The sequence below is a fragment of the Helianthus annuus genome, chromosome 3 (assembly GCF_002127325.2).
Source record: "Helianthus annuus cultivar XRQ/B chromosome 3, HanXRQr2.0-SUNRISE, whole genome shotgun sequence".
Taxonomy (NCBI): domain Eukaryota; kingdom Viridiplantae; phylum Streptophyta; class Magnoliopsida; order Asterales; family Asteraceae; genus Helianthus; species Helianthus annuus.
In genome coordinates this window covers 150,866,560-150,883,854 of record NC_035435.2, presented here as the reverse complement: position 1 = coordinate 150,883,854, position 17,295 = coordinate 150,866,560, and the positions used below count along the sequence as shown (strand labels likewise).

Sequence of the window (17,295 nt, the reverse complement as noted above, 5' to 3'; positions counted from 1 at the left end):
AAAAACTTAAGTAGACAGTTGTGCTTATTTTTTCCTCTGGACATTCCGATATAAGCATTGTTAAAAATGAAGTTGTATTCAAAATATAGTATTTATTTGGTATCATTTTACGGTACGATGATAAACTGAACAAATTCTGCTGATTTAGTTTTCTAAACAACATGCTTCATTTTCAAATAACGTTTGTTTAACATTATCATTTGCTCTGTTTCACCGCAACGCGAAAACTCAACACATAGTATAGATTGTCGATGAATGATCATGAATAGTAAGTTTATTTTTATAATAATATTTTCTTTTTATATTTTATTATTTAGTATTATAATACTTTATTATTATATTTACTTTTAAGTTTTAACATATTTTTATTTTTGTTTTAGTTTTTTAAAAACTATAATATTATCTATTTCATTTATCATTTGTCTTTACTAGTTCTTTTTTATTTTTTTTTCTTAAATTGTATTTCTTTTATCAGTTAGTTTGATATTTTTTTAATAACTTATGTTCGTCAACTTTTTGAAGGACCATGAATCGTGATTTTATTTTTATAGTAATATATAGCTTTTTAATATATTATTATTTAATATTATAATAGTTTTTATTATATTTACCTTTAAGTTTTATTGTTTTTTTACTTTTTTTAAAATCACATTTCTTTTATCATTTATTTTTTTTGTTTTTAACCATTCTTTTTTATTTTTTTTTAACTAGTAAATTACAAAAATCGTCTTTTATGTATGTCACTTATTGCAAACTGTGTCCTTTATCTTCAATAATTACAGAAAACGTACCCGATGTTTACAAACCCTTGCAAGTTATGTTCTTTAGCCCTGACTCAATTAATTTATGTGGTTAAATCTGCCCAAACCCCACATGAGGGTATTTTTGTGCTTAAATATGACGAAATTGACCTCACATGAGAGTAAAATGACCAAAATACCCTCACGTGAGGTCCATTTGGTCAGATTTAACCACAAAAAATTAACTGAGTTATGGCTAAAGGACATAATTTGCAAGGGTTTGCAAACATCGAGTACGTTTTATGTAATTATTGAAGATAAAGGACACAGTTTGCAATAAGTGACATATATAAAGGACGGACGATTTTTGTAATTTACTCTTTTTTAAATCATACTTCCTTTATCAAATAATTTGAAATTTGTCTAATAACTTAAGTTCGTTAATTTTCTTTCTAAAAACTTAAGTACATAGTTGTGTTTGATTTTTTTTTCCTCTCAATATTCAGGTATAAGTTTTGTTAAAAATGAAGTTATATTCAAAATTGAGTATTTATTTGGTGTGTAAATGTATGTGTTGTGCATAAACTGTAGGGGTGTTTAAAAATTGTTGACATTGTCCGAACCGTTCAAACCAACCCAGATGGCCGCAGTGAGGGTTCAGTTTACGGTAGTGAAAATCGATTTTTACGAATCCAAACCAGCCGCGAAAACCGGATTGGCCGAAAAGAACCACAGAATTTTTGAAAAGATAATCTTTTCCCTTGTTTAGAATCAAACAATTATAACACATATAAATATTTTCTAATTATAATACATATATGTTAATAATTTAACTAATTTCATTATATTAACCTTTTTTAGCTTTTTTCTTTTGTAAAGGCTTTTAACACTCAAAAGGTAAAAAGCTTGACCATTTTCTCACCATTTATTAAACTTTGAAAGATCTAGTGGTACGATTTGGTGCTTAAAAAAACCAAAGAAAGGCCCAACCAGCAAACCAAACCGTTTCGACTTGTCTCCAGGACCCAACCACTCTGGCCGATTCAAAATTTAATTTTTCAAAAAATCGGCGTACCTATCAGTTCGGCCTAGAACGAAATTCCTTCAAAGCCAGCCGAAACAGACTGTGAGCGCCCCTACATACAAGTAGGTATGTGTATGCAACAAGAAAACACCTGTGCCTATAACAGCGGCAATGAGCCCGTACATCTACTTGCACACAAAGTATAATCACGTCTGGCCCATGGTACAGTGTACTAATAGGAATCACAAATCCAAATAAAAGAACACATCGTATCATAAAGAAATACTCAACAAGCTATGAGTAATCAGTATGTACACATGGCTTGCGAGTTGGGATGAGGGTACACACGCATCCTACCATAAAGAAATACTTAACACGCTAATGAGTAATCAATAGGGCTTGGGCGCGTGCGCGCACACATCGATCCACCAATGAAAGTAACAGTGACAAGAGACAGTAACACCAGATTAGCAATTAACTGGATTAAACAAGTAAAAGATGGTTGGATTTCATCGAAGTCAACACCAAAGTCTAACAAAACCACAAGTGATAAAACAAGGAAACCCTACTCCAATCAAGAATACAAAACCGAAAACTATTATTGCCAGTAAAACAAGAAATAAACCAAACAAAAACCTCTCAATCCTTCTTCTCAACAGCAGCCTTCTTCTTTGACGATGCCTGTGAATACAAAAATGTACCGAAAATAGCAATGGCCGACCCAAGCGCATTCAGAGGCCTAACAGGATTTCTAAACACAATTACAGTAGACACGATCACAACCACCCGTTTCATCGTGTTCCCAACTGAAAACGTCAACGGGCTAATATCATCAAGCGCTTGATACGACGACTGATTATACAGATGATAAAACACCCCGGATATCATCACCCACAGATAAAAAGTCGAAGGTGTCCCAATACTCGCAATCGCTTTATGATATCCAGAAACCCATTGAGACCCTTCAACAAAAACCGCAACTGGAAACAGATAAAAGAATGACAGGATTGTAATCCACCCATAAAGATTCAACCCATTCACCTGCTTGAAGTTCTGCAAACTCTTTTTCGAGTAAATGTTTCGCAACACGAACCCGACATTACTGATCATAGCACCCCACAACCCACCAAGATTGAATGAAACCTCAGTAACAGCAGCTAAAGAACACCCCATAACAATTGGCAAAATTGATAACCAAACAGATAAAGGGTAAGTATCACCTAAAGCAGAGGAGAACACCACAGAGAACACAGGCTCTGCTGACTTAATAACATGAGTGAAAGAAACAGCAACTTTAGAGAATGAAACACAAGCAGAAATGTGACCAATTGTGTGAAAAAGTGCAGGACCTAACAGAGCAATAATAAAGGACTTATCAATCTTGGGGCAAGGTTGAAGCTTTGTAGCCCAAAGAACCAACATCCAAACAGACCCAACAAAGAGCTGAAAACTAGCAAGTAACCATGGATATGGGAAAATGTTCAAAGCTTTCTTATTATAAATATTGAAAACAATGTTCTGAAAGTACCAGAAACCAAACACAATGGCAAGCTGCAGAGTCTTGTTAGGGTTTTTCTTGGTTTCTCCATCTGGGGTCAAATCTTGAGGACTCTCAGAGGCTGATTTAACAATCTGTGAAGTGGGTCTTGCACCAAAATTGTTAAACTCAAATGGGTTTTCAAGAAAGTTGCTAACTTTATGGATCTGGGAAGTGGGTTGATGATTCTTGATTTTGTTAAAGTTGAAGACTTTAAGGTTTGCATGATGAGAAATGTGGGTTCTGGATACAAGATTGGGGTGTGCATGCTTGTTGAGAGTGAGAGATGACGATGGAAGAAGATTCATTGACATCATTGTTGTTGTGCAAATGAAAATATGAAGAAAACAAAGGGCAAAGATTGATGAAGAAACCCTTGAATGAATGGGGAATCTGAGTGGGGTTGGTGGTGTTTAAAGTGTTGGAAGGTAGCGGTCCCAAGGTAGATAATTAATATAGTTTAGGGAAGTTGGGCACATGTTTAGCGAGATTAGGGGTGAAAAGGGCTGATTAGTGATGGGGACTGGTTTGGGCTGGGCCATGGAGATTTAATAAATTTGGGCCATGGAATCTGGCATACTTCATTTATGATTTATGACTGATTTTGATATGACATTTTTCAATTTTCATTTTAATTTACGATTTGGTTCTATCGGTTTTGATAAAAATTTTGAGTCGAACTTAACTATGGTTTCGGAGGATGAATGACGAACACGGATGGTCTAACGGTACGTTTTTGACGGTTTGAACCATTATTTTGTGTTTTCTTCAGAGTCATTAGTTTATATTAACGTTTTAAAAATTGTAAAATGTTTAATGTATGTATGTATCGAAAAATATATTGTGAATAACTTTAGTGTGTGAAAAGAGAACAAAAATAGACCACTACTTTTATATTAAATCTTAAAAACTATAAATTAAATAAAAATATATTATAGTAAAATATTAAATAGTTGATCTTTCCTATTAATTGGTTTATTTACCCTCACATTAATTAATATGAAGATATTGTAGTACCATATAATTAAACCAAAATTAATGTGGTCAACATTAGGGTTAGATTCAAATACGTTTTCTTTTAAAACTAGAAAGTCGTGGAAAGGGTATCAAACGGACTTCGACTGAAGTCATTCTAATAGTATTGGAACAGTCTCGTCGAGCTTTAGATTTTAGGTTTTAACTTTTGAATTTTTAGCCTGTAGTTTTTATTTTTTGTTTCATATCAGTGTGTCTTATTATTTGACAATGTGTTAATTTCGTTCATTGTGTCTTTTTTTTGCAATTTATTGTCTTTTTTTCCTCGGCATTCTGTTATATTTTGGTAGACATTGTATTATATTTTACGATCCATTTTATCTTTATACACTTCCTCTATTTAGGAAATTGTGTAGGATAACTCAATCCATAAAAATTAATACCAAATCAATTTTTTTGAATGACTGCTAATTCAAATATTACTTTCTTTTTTTCATTTGCCATGTAACTTAATGCAAAACATCAACTTTCACATGACGTTTATATATCAAGTCAACGAAGAAAATATACCATTATTCATTAATACATTATTACTAGTGGGTTGACTCGCGTTATGCGACGGGTGGCACAAAAGCTTTTATGGAAAACGTAATCTAACCCAACAACACTAATTATATTTGGGCATCATCGTCATCGTCGTCATCAATTGGGTTATTATTATTTTACTTGTTATTAATCACCGATTGAAATTGGGTTATTATTATTTTACTGTTATTATTATTATTATTATTATTATTATTATTATTATTATTATTATTATTATTATAAAACTCAATAATAATACAATTAATTATATTTGGGTATTTTGGAATGAGATCAAATACCAATACTTATGTTTAAGAACTGTAAGAACCAACACATAATTGACAAGTGTCCCTCAATAAAAAAAATTAGTTTAGGGGTAATTTAGAACTTTTGAGCCTATTTTGTTTATAACCAATTAAAAATAACTAGGAACAAGACCCGCGCGCGTTGCGGCGTGGGTACATTGCAAACATCGGATGAATTAGTCCAAACGTTATGTGATGCGTTAATCATATGAAAACATGTGTTTCGACGTAACTTATTTAACTCAATGCAACCTATATAATTATTGCGATTGGATCAAAACATAAAGAAATCAAATTTATATCGTACAATTATAACGTATTATATGTGGCCCGAGTCATACATAGAAAATGTAACAGTTTTAACGGAAATGCTGTCACGTATAATTATAATAGATTAATTGAAACTTTAAAAAGGAAAAAAAAAAAGAAACCGCAACTTGACCCCACTTGGATGGAAACAAAATTTACAAAACATTCATAAAAGTCACGAAAACATATTATATTTGAACAGACTTGTTTCCCAAAAAGTTTACGTCGAAACATACACCAATTCGAATTTATACCGAAACGTACATAAAAATATGTACGTAAAATTTATTTTTTAAACGAAAATGTATTATATTTAACCAGACTCGTTTCCATAAAAATTTCACGTCGAAACTTAGAACTAATCAAATTTATATCGAGGCGTACATAAAAATATGCATATAAAAGTTAGTTTTTCTTAAGTAAAGGAGATATAGTTGTAAAGTCGAAACAACTACGTTCGTAAAAAATCGTGCCAAGTAGCACTAATGCCACAACAATGCCAACGACCACTAACATTAGAAGAGCTCGTAAAATTAAAATAAATAAAAAAGTAAAAAATAATACCAAAGGAAAAACAGACGTAAAATCGTTGAACCACGCACGCCTGTTGCAGCGTGTTAATACGAAATAATAGACATAAATCTAAAAGTTAGAAAAGAATAACTAAGTCGATCCAGGACACGCGTGTTGCGGCGAACTTGTCAAATGAAGAAAAATACACGTGTTGCGATTGCCTATCAAACAGGAAAAAACAGACGAAAAAACGTTGAATCCTATACGCACGTTGTAGTGTGTTGACTCGAAAAATTTATAACGAAACTTAAAAAGAAAATAACTTGTGAAAGATGAAAAGTATGGGGACCAAAGTTGAAAATAAAAAATTGTTGGGGTTAAATTGCAAAAGATAAAAAGCTTTTTGTTAAAAGTAAAAAAGTCCAAGGGGTAAAAATGCAAAAGATTAAAATCTTTGGGTTAAAAGTGAAAAATACAATTTTTTTTTGAAAAACTCCCAATACCAATGTTACAACCACCTAAAGCATATATTTGTTGCTAATTTATAGTTTTGAAATTATTGTCGCTAAAATCCATGCAAGTTTAATTCAAATTAAGGCTTGAATTTTTTTAACATATCCATGATCTGGTAAATCTCCATGATCGAACCAATATGCAGTAACCACTACAAAAAAAAAAATACAATCGGCACTACACTATATAATTAGCATAACATCCTCAAGCGGTCTCCATTATCAGCACATCGTCCTCAATCGTTCTCCATTATCGACATAAACGACACTAGCACAACATCCTCAATCATTCTCCATTATCAGCACATCAAATGTGCTGATTATATCTACTTTTGGTTTTCATATTTAACACGGATGTGCTGATTATATCTACTTTTGGTGTTTGTTTATATTTAATTGTAATTAATACATAATCAGCACCCACCCGTGTACTATGTCGGCACATGAACAACCAACTCATCTATCCCACATCTATGGTAATTAACACTTTAACAGTACAAAGCCAACATAAAGCCCATCAGAAAAACACCTTACAGACCACCGAAAATTCCCAATATATGAAACATTACAAACCCTATGTTAATTAACAATTTATCAGCACAAAACCCACAATCCTACCCGGCACAAAAACCCTCAAACATTATACACCCATACAAGAACGCATTATAGAAGATTTTACCTACCAAATATGTAGTGATGATGCTAATTGTTGATTATCGTTGGACGTTGGCTTCGAGGCTGAAAGCACAACATCTTGTTCAGCTTGTTCGTATTCAATCTGTTGTTCGTCTTCGAGGTTGATCGCATAACGGGGTTTTATATGGAATTGAACTTTATCGCACAAAAGGGATTAATGTGGGAGAGTTGTTTTGATATTGATCCTCATAAAAATTACACAACAAAATAAGAACATACGTATAGATTTAAAATCAACACAATACATTTTTCATACTAGCACATTCCAACTACATAACTAGGACAATTATAAAACACCTTTTTGTAACTCTTTTAAAAGTCACTTTTCTAAATAAAAAACGGTATAGCAATATGGTACTCATATTAAAGATAAAAAAGACTTGGTTTTAAAGTATAATTCTTTTTAAATAATGAAGTATATAAAAGTTATTTTAGTTAAAAAAAACATGGAGGAATTAGTATTTAATGGAAAATGGCTAAATGACTAAAATGTAACAACCCCACTTTCCGGATCGTTACCTATCGCTGTCTTTTCTTTCGTAAACGCTTGTATTCTTGGGATTCGATTAACGCTATGGGTTAAACTACATTTTTAACGCTTTATTAAACGCAACTTATAACGCTTATTACTTAGACGCATTTTGTCGCATTTTACAACGCTTATCACTTAAACGCTATTGCAACGCAAACTCAACGCTAACACGAAACGCGGATTTACTTATGTTATGTGCATCATTGGTGTGATTATTTGTTTAGAATGTTATATGGTATCAATGCAATGCTTATACGCTCACTCGCAACTCGATTAAACGCAACGCAACGCTCAACAAACGAACCAAAATTTGAAAACTAGCAAACACGCACCCGGCCGTCCGAATGGACATCCGTCCGGATGACCATTCGTCCGGATGAAGCCACCCGAACGCTGCCACTCGCACCGACTTAACCTCGCCCTCCCCCCTATAAATACTAGTCGTACACCCTCACTCTCAGACTTTGACACTTCCATCCGCTCCCAAGCTCTTAGTCGCGATTCAAGGCCAATTTGTTAGCTTTTTCCCTCAAATCTTCGTTAATCCTCATCCCTATTCACTTCTACTCCATCTTCTTCATCAAAATTACACACACATTTAAACTTTTTTCTCGAAATCATCAGATTTGGACCTCTTGAAGGTGGTTTCACTCGTTTTGCTTAGGCAAACTGTGGTGGAGCACATTTAATCAAGATTGGTTCCAGATTTAAAGGATTTTCACACTTTTCAACTAAGTTATGAAATATTTTCACACTTTTGCAACTTGCTTTGAACTTTTCTTCAGTTTTTACGCGATATTGATGGAATCTGGACTCAATTACACTCTCGACTCGTTCTATAGTTGTAACACCATGCAAAAACGTGTCCAATTATGTAAAGACACGTGTCCTAAACTCTAAATATGTGAAAGTTTGAGTTTAAAGGACTAAAGTCGACAAACGATGAAAATATGTGTCCGAAGGGACTAAAAGTGTCAACATGCCAAACTTGTGCCTCTGAATGACCATACACGAAGAATATATTCTTAAACGAGTAATTATTTGGATATAAGGAGCCGTTTGTGAAAATAATCAGAAGATTATAAACTGCAGGGGTTAAACGTGTTAACATGTAAATTCTTACCTCTGAGTGATCTTTTAATGAACCCGAGGCTTCGTAATATTCAAATATACTCTCAAGAATAAGTGATATCAGTTTCACGTGGTTTCGAGATCTTTATGCAAGTTTTCAAGAACTTGGGTTAAAAGCGTCAATGTTTAGAAACTTATGATATCGGTGATCATTTAATGAAACCGGGCTTAACAGAGTTTGGTTATACTCCCATGATCCTTTACAAACTAACTACAAAGGTTAAAAGTGCCAATAATGAAGTTAAATAAAGTTACAAAGGACTAGGGACTGAAACTGCCAAAGTTGAAACAATTTTAACCTGAAAACAAGGTTGTCGCGAGGTGCATAGACCCCCCTTAAGTCCTACGCGGCCCGCGAAAAAGTGCCAGTTCTGCAAAATGTTGACAGCTGTGGGTTGCAGCCTGTTCCACCGCCTTAAACCCTTCCAAATCGAAACCAGGAGCATGTTGTCGGTTTTATTATACCACCAGGACACCTGGGGGTGATCCTAAACACCCCATAACACCTGTGATGATCCTTGAGCATAACATTCAACTATAAATATGCACTTATGGTGCACTAGTTCTTTGCTCATATCATTCCAATCATCTCTACACCCTACTCTGGAAGTTCCTGATTAAGAAGGGAGCTCAAGTTTGTAGAAAAGATTGATAGGACCCTTTGTAAGTGTCTTAGCCCCCTCTTTAGTTCATTTTTTAATTTAAAAACTGAAAAGTCAAAGTTATCGTAATCTGACTTTGACCTTCGGTTTAAACTCAAATGGTCCAACCACTGTTAGAGATGAATGTGGTTATGTGACCATAATTAGGTAGGTGATTAACCCTTAAAAGGGCACCTCCTAATTATTTTGTTTGCTTAGTTAATTGTCGGGTCAAACTATTTAGTTAAAAAGTCAAACTGGACAGAATTATAAATAATAATTAAAACTAATAATACAGAGGTTATACATTATATTTTAACACTCTAATAACTTAGTAATTATTATTAGAACATGTTCAAACAGGTTCAACCTGACAATTCTGAGTTTAGGGTCGGTTCGCAACCGAAAGTCGCAAAAGCTTGACTTTTGCTTTGACTTTCAGTTCTGACCCGATTAAGCTTAATTCTTCTATGTTTTAAGCTTCCATTAGGACCACATTATGTTGTAGTATAACCCTCTGGAGTTATATTACCTGGTCATTTATGTATTGGATTATATGCTAGTTTCCGTTAATATGCTCATAAATGCCCATTTTGCCCTTTTGACATATAAACGAGATTTTTGAAAATGTGAGAGGAAAAAAAGCTTTATTACTGATATATAAGTATCTCCCAAAAATTTGACATAAGTTTCTGGTCTCAAACTAAAGTTATGCAAGATATCGTAAATTGAAGCTTTTTATTAATTAAATTACGCTATCTTGCATAAGGCATGTTTAAACATGGATTTTGACCCAAAACTCATTACGTACTGTTAGGATATTATTTTTAGGGATTTTTAGGATTTTTGGTCAGATTATAAACTGACCATATCATTGAATTCTTGTATAATTCGGTAAATGATGATAATATCCTTTTCATGCATAAAATGAGATTAACATATGATTTGAATGCCAAACCTTTTCCTACTGATATTATATATTAAATAAAATATTTTGAACACTTAAGACTGATCAAAATCTCAGATTTCTATAAACATCTTAATTATCGTCAATTAGCGATTTTTACGACAATTAAGTGCATAGTATGGTTTAAAACCATATTAAACACCTAAGACTTGTTACCTACTGAATTTCTAAATAAATTTTAATATTATTACAGTAGGTATAAGTCATGAACTCAGACTTCCAAAAATGTCCTTAAAAGCATATGTGAAATGACCAAAATACCCTTTCAGGGCATAGTTTGGCCATAAATGTTAAACCTCACATATGTATGATATCTTACTGATGTAACTTGATAAAATAAATATTTTTACTGAATGTTTTAGACTAGAACCTCAGTTTACTATAAAATCTCTTTTATAAACATTAAAATGACCAAAATGCCCCTACGGGACTTAAATTGGTTTTAAATACTTTTTGGGCACATATGTTAACATCCTACTGATGTATTAACATATTCTAAGCATAATAACATATGAGACCTGTATATGATTCATTTGGTTACCCGTTATGCATTTATGCGTTCAGATCGGTTTATGTAACTAGTTTACATAAAATAGCCGAAACGGGTTTAACCTTATCATTAAATCTTCAAAATTCAGAACATGTTTAGTTTACCAACATTATACTAGTATCAAAACTTGTCGGGTCTAAATCACATTCCATTCCGGTCTCCGCTTAATCTAGCGTTTAGAACCGTAAAATATCTTTCAAACTAACCGGTCTAAGTCTTTGACTTAAATAAAGACCCGTTAGTATCCTAATAGGTTAATAAACCTACCATACAGATTGAGTAGCTTTGGTAGAAGGTATTTTCATAAGGCTTTAGGAAATATACGGCTGAGTTACATCCTTACACATCTAGCACAGGTAAATACTTTTAACTTATTTTCCGTTATACGGGCTTTGGATAAGGTATTATAATAATACCGCTTGGTCGGGTATGAAATCATTTAATCGGATTGTGATTAATAAATTTACATAATCCATTTTAATCTGTTTTGTTTGATAACATAAACATTGGGGGTTAATACGACCGTGTCCTGAATATCTTTGGCTCATTTCATTTATAAATGACCACGACCTATGCACGGGGTGTAGGCATACGCCTGACAGATGCAAATGCTAAATAACCCACATGTTGGGGATAACTCCTTTGTGGGTTTTATAGTGGTGAGTCGGTTAATCATGACCGGCTTCCAAACCGGCCCCATATGTATGTCAAACATGTAAAACGGCATACAAGATTATCTTAAGTAATTGTCCCAAGTATAAATGGTTTGTGCCTTGTGCACTTAAATCAATTTTCATAAACTCTTTTCAAATGAGTCGGTTAATTGTATTTACCAGTGTAAACTGACGTATTTTCCAAAGTCTAAGTGACAGGTACCTCACGTAATTAGGCTGGAGCTACTTTGTGTCAAATAAGAGGATCTTGCAAATCCTTAGATGCATGGAGTCTGTTATTTCAGTTTCTTGTATTTTATTTTATGATCCGTCTGTGGATCTCTATTACAACCAAGTTTGTATATTCTTTTATTTGGACACTCGGACACTATGGTTTGTAATAGTAATTAATTATCAAGCCTTCCGCTGTGCTACTATATTGTGTGTATTGACTATGATGATATCAACTATGTCACGATACTCCCCACCGGGCCCACCGGTAATATGTGGAAATACCGGTGTGTGACAGGTTGGTATCAGAGCCAACATTGAGTGAATTAAACATTAGCCTTTTGTGTTTAATCTCAATGACACAATAAGCACATTCCTTAGACTTCCGAGTCTAGGCAAATGACCTAGGATTATTCTTAATTTTCCTTTTGTCGTTTATGTTTTGTTTTACTTGTTTTGACAGGTTTGCTAATTAAAAATTCCACCGCGCGTTCGAGGAAAAGGAAAAGGTCCTATGAGAGGAGGACCATCTAGCAATGCTGGACCCTCTCACAGGCGCACTCCATCCGCGTCTTTTACTAGCTCCGATTCGCGAGACAATTGGGGACATTCATTTGCGCCCGCGAGACACTCGGTCTCGTTAAGTTCTTCACCATCGTTTCACCCTTCCTTTGGGCCGCCTATTCAAGACGAGCCCCAACATTCTCACCATTCCCAACATTCACACCATTCACATCATTCATACCACTCTTAACACTCCCATTCTTTTCATCATTCTGACTCAACTTATTCCCCGGCTCAATTTAATCCAAACGATTATATTAACGAATGATGTATGTAAAATGCAACATATAAATTACATCAAATGAGGCATAAAACTAACCCTTTTTTAGTACTAAGTTGGAAAAAGTGTGCTTTTGTCTTTCTTTTGTATTTTCAGGGATAAATGAGCTTAATTGAACAAAAGAAGCAAAAATGCAGCCAAATCTAACAATAATACAAGAAAAGGAATAAACGTGGCATGCCCGACCCCTCGACAACATCTTCCCAAGCAAAAACAAGAGAACAGAAGACTGAACACGCCCCGTGCTCATTGAACACAGGGGCGTGCCCAAGTGTCTGCAGAAAGACAAAGTTGTAGAAGCTTCTATTCCCAACATGGGGGCATGCCCAGCGGACACAGGGTCGTGGTCAATGCAAAGATTCACATAATCCAGGCAAGTCTTGATAGTACAGATACGCTTCTGCACACGGGGCCGTGCCCAGCAGAGACGGGGGCGTGGTCAACTAATGCAGACAAACTGCATTTAATGAAGAAAGAGAAGATGGATGGACATGGGGTCGTGCCCAATGGACCCGGGGCCATGTCCGGGCTTCTGTGCAGGCTATAAATTGAGGTGCTTGGTTCACTTCAAAGGCATCCTTTGGCAAACCACCTCTCTCACACTTCACCCACCCACCACCACCATCACAACCCACATCCACCACCATCATCCATCATAGAGTGTGTGTAGTAGTCTCGGAATCTAAGATTGATAGTAAGAGTTCTTGACAATCAAAGGCCATGTTTGCCTAAGTCTCTTACATCACTTGGTGAAGACAAGCATTTAGTGTAATACTTTTTATTTTTAATCTTTTAGCACTTTTTATTTAGTTATGTATTAATGACTTTAATAACTAGTTTCTTATGTTGAAGGTGAAACTTCCTTATCATTTGTCTGTGGTGTCTTGGCGTTATTTTACTGTCTATATAAAATAAAAGATTTACACCATTCATATCTCCACGGTCTATATGGAGATATGTTGGCTACCTGGTCAGGGGTTAAGGGAATGGTTTGGTAAGCGTCTTGCCTTGTTCAGTGTATAGATCCTGCAAGGACCTGGGTCAAGCTTAGTAGGACCTCCTTCAATACCCACTGGTATTGGATGGCAGGGGTTCGAATTTCTTGATCCCCTCATATGTAAACTACTATTAAAACATTAACCCGACTATTTAGGATTGTATCCCTGCTGACTCAAACTACCTAGCCGAGGGTAACGTCACCTTCAAAAGAGGGGCCTACCACATTACGCATTAATAACTTAATTAATTATCTTTCAATAATCCAACCCTTATGATTGTATCCTTGCTAACTCAAACTATTGGGTTCAGGGTAACGTCACCTTCAAAAGAGGGGCCTACTACTATAACTAAGATAACCTCTTAAAAAATGCAAAAGTCTGGAAATAATCAAAGGTTAAAATAAAGGCGAGTCGGATCCAAGTGATTCATCTTGTCTATCTGTTTTTATTTTTATTTTTATTTTTTTATTTTTCAGCATTTTTTTTATTTTCATGTTTAAACACTTTTTCTAAAATTTTGATTTGATTAGACGTTGAGGATAAACCGGTACTAAAAGCTCTTGTGTCCTTGGACGACCTCGGTATCTTACCAACGCTATACTACGCTCATGATGGGTGCACTTGCCCATATGTGTGTTTAGTGTTGGTAAAATATCGTGTTTTATAAATTTAAAACTTGACTAAAGTGTAAAAATGGCTAAAAATATACATAAAAATATATAACGCTACACACGCATCAAGTTTTTGGCGCCGTTGCCGGGGACACAAGGATTTTAAGAAAGCTTAAAATCGACGGCCTAATCAGTTTTTCAAAACCTTTTTAAAACCGCGCGCACATTTTCTGCATTTTAGTTAGTTTTTGCATTTACAGTATCATGAACACGGGGTCGTATTCACTGAACACGGGGCCGTGCTGCATTTTTTCATAAAACACCCAGATACAGAGTCTAAACACGGGGTCGTGCTCACTGAACATGCCCCCGTGCTGCACAAAACCAGTTACTTTTATTAAAAAAGCCCAGATACAGAACCTGAACACGGGTCGTGTCCACTGAACACGGGGCCGTGTCCACAGCCTCTGTTTCCGTTTTTATTTTTTGTTTTCTGGTCTCGAGACTCTGTTGTGGTCTGTTGAGTGATTCTTATGGATCAATACTCAGGAGATTACAACTACACCTATGAGGAGGATGATTATAGGGAAGACTATTGCACCATTTGTGGTGACCCTCACTCGGTACAATATTGTGACCTTTTCCAACCATCCACTTCATACACCTACTATGAGGAGCCCAGGTACGAGCCATCAACTTCATACACACCCTATGAAGACCCAAGGTATGAACCTTCTCCCTCATAATCATATTTTGATGAACCAAGGTATGAGCCTTCATACTCATACTTTGAGGAACCAAGATATGAGCCTCCACCTTCATATGGTTATTATGAGGAACCATGGCGTGAACAACCCACCTCATATGAGTACCATGAAGAACAAAATTACGACCCTTATCCATCATATACTTACAATGAAGAACAATGGTGTGAACCATCTACTTCCTATAAGTATTATGAGGAACATCGAACATCCGGATTCAAGCTTTGAGGATCCTGATCCTTACTCTATCACCCACATAGCCGATAAGATAATAGAACACATTAAAACTATCGAACGTTGCATAAAAGAATCTCGCGCAAGGGAAGAGGAGTCCCGCGCAAGAGAAGAATTAACTTGTAATAAAGAAAAGATAGTTGAAAATGTAAAAATAGAAGAACAAGTAAGTGAAAAACCGACACATGAGTTAAACAACGAAAAAGATGAGTCTGACAACTTTAAAATTCAAAAAGAGTCTAATTTTGAAAAAAAATTAATCTCTTGTCACCTTATTTCGAAAATCATTGTTTAGTACCCACTCATGCTAAGTTTTTAAAAGAGTTAAACACTAACACTAAAATTGACGAAACGGTAAGCATTAAGTTAACAAATGATCAAACGTCGCTAATAAAAGAAGACCCGTTTGAAATTAACATTACACCGGTTCCATGTTTTTTTCAAAACTCCTTTATTAGTAATATCACAATTGATAAAGATCTTTGTCTTAATATAATGCCAAACTACATTTTCGAAAGTATTAGTGATTTTTCTCCACTTCAAATACCCATTTTTCTATCTAATCGGAAAGTAATAAAATCAATAGGCGTAGTTGACGATATCTTGGTCCAAACCAACCAAATGGTAATCCCAACCGACTTTGTCATCCTTGATGATGCTCCTCTAGTGTTGGGATGACCTTTTGTAAAAACCCAGAAGCTTTGAAAAATCGGAAGTCCAACAATCTATCTATTCAATTAGGGGCATTTAAAAAGAATGTTGATCTTGAGCATTCAATGAAATATCCATTCGACAATAATGACCCCCTAATTGAAGATGAAGATGAACCACCCGATACAAGAGAAGAAGTTGACCACTTTGTTGAAGAAGAGGTTGCCGTAGAACAAACTTTGTGATTCTTGATAAAAATGAGCAACCAAATAAGGAGTCTCCTAAAGACCCACCTCTTGAGCTCAAAGAACTCCCAAGAGGTTTGGAATATGCTTTTCTAGACAAAGATGGTAAATCACCTGTAATTAGAAAAAGAAAAATTAATTACGCTTTTGAAAAAACACAAAAATGCGATCGCTTGGAAGCTTGTAGATATTAAAGGAATAAGTCCCTCCATGTGCACGCACAAAATGTTAATGAATGATGACTATAAATCGATAATACAACCATAACGTAGGGTTAATCCAAATGTCCAAGAAGTGGTTAAAAACGAAGTCATAAATTACTTGACGTCGGACTTATTTACCCAATCTCCGATAGTCCTTGGGTAAGTCCTGTCCAAGTAGTTCCAAAGAAAGGAGGTATGACGGTAATAACTAATGAGAAAAATGAATTAATACCAACGAGAACCATCACAGGATGGAGGGTATGTATATATTATCGTCGATTGAATGAAGCAACAAGGAAAGATCACTTTCCTTTACCTTTTGTTGATCAAATGTTAGAAAGATTATCCAGTCACAAATTTTATTGTTTCTTAGATGGTTTTCCAGGTTACTTTCAAATCCCGATAGCACCCGAAGACCAAGAAAAGACAACATTCACATGCCCCTATGGAACTTTTGCTTATCGACGCATGCCTTTTGGTCTATGTAATGCCGCCGCAACATTTCAATGTTGCATGGTGGCCATCTTCCATGCTATGATAGAAAAGACAATGGAAGTCTTCATGGACGGCTTTTCTATCTTTGGAGATTCATACGACCAATGCCTCGATAACCTTGAATGAATGCTATCCCGCTGTGAGGAAACTAACCTCGCCCTTAACTGGGAGAAATGCCATTTCATGGTAATAGAGGGAATAGTACTCGGTCACAAAATCTCAAGCGAAGGAATGGAGGTTGATCGAGCAAAAATAGACACTATTTCTCGGTTACCACCACCATCCTTCGTTAGAGCTATCAGAAGTTTCCTAGGGCATGCCGGATTCTATAGACGATTTATCAAGGACT

General features: G+C 35.1%; 1 protein-coding gene across 1 annotated transcript; it reads right to left on the bottom strand.

The window, feature by feature from the left end:
* Nucleotides 1–2,247: 2,247 nt before the first annotated feature.
* On the bottom strand, nucleotides 2,248–3,739 carry LOC110930204 (xylulose 5-phosphate/phosphate translocator, chloroplastic). The gene has a single exon (XM_022173452.2). The coding sequence runs from the start codon at nucleotides 3,616–3,618 to the stop codon at nucleotides 2,404–2,406; it is 1,215 nt and encodes a 404-aa protein (XP_022029144.1). The 5' UTR covers nucleotides 3,619–3,739; the 3' UTR covers nucleotides 2,248–2,403.
* Between the last annotated feature and the right edge of the window lie 13,556 nt (nucleotides 3,740–17,295).